The sequence below is a fragment of the Colobus angolensis genome, unplaced genomic scaffold, assembly GCF_000951035.1.
Source record: "Colobus angolensis palliatus isolate OR3802 unplaced genomic scaffold, Cang.pa_1.0 Scaffold105, whole genome shotgun sequence".
NCBI classification, from domain to species: Eukaryota; Metazoa; Chordata; class Mammalia; order Primates; family Cercopithecidae; genus Colobus; species Colobus angolensis.
The window spans coordinates 6064696-6068645 of record NW_012111475.1 but is presented as its reverse complement, the minus strand read 5'-3'; the positions used below and the strand labels follow the sequence as shown (position 1 = coordinate 6068645).

Here is a 3950-nt window from a genome sequence, read left to right as displayed (position 1 = left end):
TGGTCTCGATCTCCTGACCTCGTGATCCGCCCGCCTTGGCCTCCCAAAGTGCTGGGATTACAGGTGTGAGCCACCGCGCCCAGCCCCGTCAAATGATTTTTAACATCATAAAATTTACTCTTCTAACATAGGTATATAAAACCTGACTACTCATTTAAAGATAACAGAAATCATCAGTAAAACTCCTACAAAAAAAAAAGCATTACCTGTGGGTTCCTTGGGACACACATCTGGCAGTGACGGTACAGGTCGAATGTGTTTTGACGAATCTACCTCTATTTTAAAGAAAACATCACTGCTGCTTCCTTGAGGCACTGGTGAAGAACTGTGGCTTGAAGCCATTGCATAAAATCACCACTCAACTGAAAACGAGTAAGAAATAATAATTAAGACACTTACTGCAAATCAAAATCCAACTCTAAGTATTACATATGTCACAAACATTCTTTCAAAAACAGAAGAATTTTTCAAAATACCTCAAAGTATGCAATTTGAATATTTGCTCTTAACTGGGAAAATTGATGACAATATTTATTTACTAAGACAGTTATTTGTTCCCATTTTTTAAAAAGTGAAACATCCTTAATCTTTTATTCAAAGTACAAAAAATACCAAGGTTGTACCCAACACATATTAAAGATTAAAAACACTCTATTAATTCAACAAGTATACAATAGTTATGCATTATAGCAAAACAGGTAAGTGCATGGGCCTGCTTAGGTCCACATCCTATGTTTACTCACTAGTGGTGAGGAAATTTACTTAACCTTTATGTATGCATCTTTCCTCATCAGTAAAATGGAGATGAAACGAGATGTTATCTCATAAACATCCCAGTATGAATTATGAGAATGGACATAAGTAAAGCATGTAAAATAATGTCTGCCTCAAAGTTAGTATTCAGAGAGGTTACTGTCATTGTAATTATTACTATGATGTGACTGCTACATAGTAATATAATGATTAAAAAATTAACAGTAATTAAATTCTTTAAAAAGGAAGTGTCATTCTTCAAAGAGCTTGCAATTAATTAAAACAAATATATGTAAGCAAAACACAAGTTAACCTATGTCTACATTTTAAAGTAAGTACTGAAAGAATTCGTAGGGCAAGACAACATAATATAGGCTACAGTGTCAGGTAAGATTTTATAAATGAAGCAATATTGAAACTGGATACTAAAGAACATGCATTATTTTATTATTGAAATGTTTAGAGATCACCTAGTCTAAGTTCTCTCAAAGCAGAGATAAGAAAAGAAAGGCCCAGAAAGAATATGAGGTTTAACAATTCCAACAAAACAAAACAAAACAAAAAAGCCAAATTAGAAAATCTGGTGAATAGATAAACAAGAGTAGGAAATGAGGAGCAGAGGCTGGGCACAGTGGCTCATGCCTGTAAATCTCAGCACTTTGGGAGGCCAAAGCAGGTGGATTGCTTGAGTCCTGGAGTTCAAGATCAGCCTGAATGACATGATGAAACCTCGTATCTACAAAAATTAGCTGGACGTTGTGGTGCATGCCTGCAGTCCAGTTACTCAGAAGGCTGAGGTGAGAGGATCGCTTGAGCCCAGGAGGCAGAGGTTACAGTGAGCCAAGCTCACGCCACTATACTCCAACCTGGGCAACAGGGTGAGACCTCGTCTCAAACAAACAAACAATAAATAAAAAATAAGGAGCAGAGATATGAGGCAAATAGTGACAAATAGTTCGTCTGTTCTAACTTTCTAGTTTGCTGGAAAACTAAAAATATGTATCTGTCTCAGTACTTTCAATGCAAAGGAAACATAACCAAATATACCATTCACTGAAACTGTAAGAAACAAGCTGCTTTAAAAATACACAAAGATAAACAACTTCCTCAAGGTGCTTAAACAGAAAGCCTACGATAACATGAACAAAAGTTAATGAACACTGAATAATCAATCATAAGACTAAGGAAGTGACTATAGTGGAAATTGACCTAAGTGAAATGTTTACACTGGGAAGAAGTGACAAATAAATTATATTTACACACACGCACACAGCATAGCTAGATTGTAGTTGATTCTCTAAGCAATAAGGAGACATCAGAGGTTTGGTGGCAAAAGTTCTGTGAAGAAAATGGTATTTGGGAAAATTAAGAGTCTTTGAAAGACCTCTTTAATTTACATCCACACACATTAAGTGTATGGTTGTTTCTGTATAAAGGTTTACACATATTTAAGAGAGATAAACATACATATTTATCTAAAGGATAATATACATACTTATTTAAAAGGTAAGATACGCTGTAAAACACAGAAACACTGTGTACGAAGTGATAAAGACAATTCTACAGTTAAGATCGACCGTGTTAACTTTCTTGTTAATCAAACAAAATGGCTAAAAACATTTTTGAATTTTTTTTTTAATTTTTGTGAGTACACAGTAGGTATTTATCCTTTAACGATCTAATTATACTTTGTTATTTTAAAATGTACAATTAAAATCGCTTTTTACTCTAGTCACCCTGTTACGCTAGCAAATACTAAGTCTTATTCATTCTTTCTATTTTTCTGTACCTATTAACCACCACTACTTCTCCTCCAGGCTCCCTTCCTCAACACTTATCCTTCCAGGGCTCTGGTAACTATTGCCCTAGTTTCAATTATTTTCATTTTTAGCTCCCACAAATAAGGGAGAACATGTGAAGTTTCTCATTCTGTGCCTGGCTTACATAGTGACCTCTACTTCCATCCATCTGTTGCAAATGACAAGATCTCATCCTTTTCTATGGCTGAATAGTTCTCTATTGTATATACGTACCACATTTTCTTTACTCATTCATCTGTTGATGGACACTTCAGCTGTTTCCAAATCGAGGCTATTGTGAATACTGCTGCAATAAACATGGATATCTCTTCAATATACTGATTTCCTTTATTGCATATTCTTAGGAGTAGGATTGCTGGATGATATAGCTCCATTTTTAGTTTTTCGAGGAACCTCCAAACTGCTCTCCATGGTGATTGTACTAATTTACATTACCACTAACCGTATGAGGGTTCCCTTTTCTCCACATCTTCACAAGTACTTCTTAATGCTTGTCTTTTGGATAAATGCCATTTTAACTGGGGTGAGATATCTCATTGTACTTCTGATTTGCATTTCTCTGATGATAAATGCCCCCATTTGCCATTTGCATGTTTTCTCTTGAGTAATACCTATTCAGATATTTTGCCCATCTTTCAATCAACGTATTGGATTTTTATCTATAAGGTTGCTTGAGCTCTCTATATATTCTTGCTATTAATCCCTTGTCAGATGGGTAGTTTGCAAACATTTTCCTCCCATTCTGTGGGATGTCTCCTCACTTTGTTGTTTCCTTTGCTGTGCAGAAGCTCTGTAACTTGATGGGATTCCCTTTGTTCATTTTTGCTTTGGTTGCCTGTGCTTGTGGGGTATTTATTCAAGAAATCCTTGCCCACTTCAATGACCTGGACAGTTTCCCCGAGGCTTTCTTTTCGATGTTTCGTAGTTTGATGTCTTAGATTTAAGTCTGCATCCATTTTGATTTTATTTTCATATATGGTGAGACAGGGGTCCAGTTTCATTGTTCTAACCATGGGTATCTAGTTTTCCCAGCACCATTTATTGAAGAGACTGTCCTTTTCCCCAAGACTGTCCTTTGTTAAGAATGAGATCACTGTTCATGAATGGATTTATTTCTGGATTCTCTACTCAGTTCCACTGTTCTATGTGTATAGATAGTTATAGGACAATACATTGTATAATTTGAAATCATATAATGTGGTTTTTCCAATTTTCTTTTTTTTCTTTTTTTTTTTTGCATAGGATAACTTTGGCTATTCCAAGTCTTTTGTGGTTCTATACAAATTTCAAGATTGTTTTTTCTATTTCTCTGAAGAACGTAATTTGTATTTTGATAGGGAACACATTGAATCTGTAGATTGCTTTGGTTAGTATGGA

The 3950-nt window shown here is 35.2% G+C and overlaps 1 protein-coding gene across 2 annotated transcripts in view; it reads right to left on the bottom strand.

The window, feature by feature from the left end:
• Positions 1 to 365, bottom strand: part of VPS54 (vacuolar protein sorting 54 homolog (S. cerevisiae)) — a 105128-nt gene extending 104763 nt beyond the window's left edge. For both annotated transcript variants that reach the window (XM_011944623.1, XM_011944630.1), the window contains exon 1: positions 207 to 365. In XM_011944623.1, the coding sequence (XP_011800013.1) occupies positions 207 to 342 (136 nt within the window). In that variant the 5' untranslated portion in view covers positions 343 to 365. The remainder of the gene's footprint in view (positions 1 to 206) is intronic.
• Positions 366 to 3950: the final 3585 nt, after the last annotated feature.